This window comes from Sinocyclocheilus rhinocerous, unplaced genomic scaffold (assembly GCF_001515625.1).
Source record: "Sinocyclocheilus rhinocerous isolate Xijiao unplaced genomic scaffold, SAMN03320098_v1.1 C35541070, whole genome shotgun sequence".
In the NCBI taxonomy this organism is placed as follows: Eukaryota; Metazoa; Chordata; class Actinopteri; order Cypriniformes; family Cyprinidae; genus Sinocyclocheilus; species Sinocyclocheilus rhinocerous.
In genome coordinates, this window is record NW_015755129.1 from 1 (window position 1) to 519 (window position 519).

Below are 519 nucleotides of genomic sequence, written 5' to 3' on the forward strand. Positions count from 1 at the left end.
GTTTTGGGAAAGTTTAATCTAGTAAGATCAGCACTCACCACCCAGGGTTTCTTCTTCTCTAGCATCTGGATCCTGTCCAAGTGTCTCTTCTTCATGTAGTAGCGCTCCACATCCAGTTTGTTCCTCTCATTCCTCTGTCTGGCCTTCTCTAGGAAGTTGGCTTTCTCCTTACACACATTCTGTCAAAAACACCACAAACAGGATGGCGTAAAATCAAAGCCCTATCACAGCCTTAAGATGCATTTCAAAACAAGAAGAACATTCACCTCCAGGTCCCTCTCTTTGCTGCGAAACGTCTTGAGTTCGCAGTGAAACTCGTACATTTCTGGCGGGCCGACAGATTTCTCAGTGGCTTCCAGAAGCTCGATCTTACTCATCTTCGCAAACTCACCAACCTTCTCCTGCAACACCAAATAAAAGACAAACTATTCATAAAAAAAGCTCTTGTGCAGTTCTTCAAAACTTCACAGATTTTAATAACAGCGCTCACCTGTGGTAGGAACTGACACAGGTTCCCGA

The 519-nt window shown here is 44.3% G+C and overlaps 1 protein-coding gene across 1 annotated transcript; it reads right to left on the reverse strand.

The window, feature by feature from the left end:
- Positions 1 to 38: 38 nt before the first annotated feature.
- Positions 39 to 513, reverse strand: LOC107734934 (structural maintenance of chromosomes protein 5-like; the record flags this gene model as incomplete). Its single annotated transcript, XM_016546797.1, has 3 exons — positions 491 to 513; positions 267 to 401; positions 39 to 179 (listed from the first exon to the last, which is right to left on the reverse strand). Coding segments are annotated over exons 2-3 (252 nt in total), but the record flags the coding sequence as incomplete, so codon positions are not given.
- Between the last annotated feature and the right edge of the window lie 6 nt (positions 514 to 519).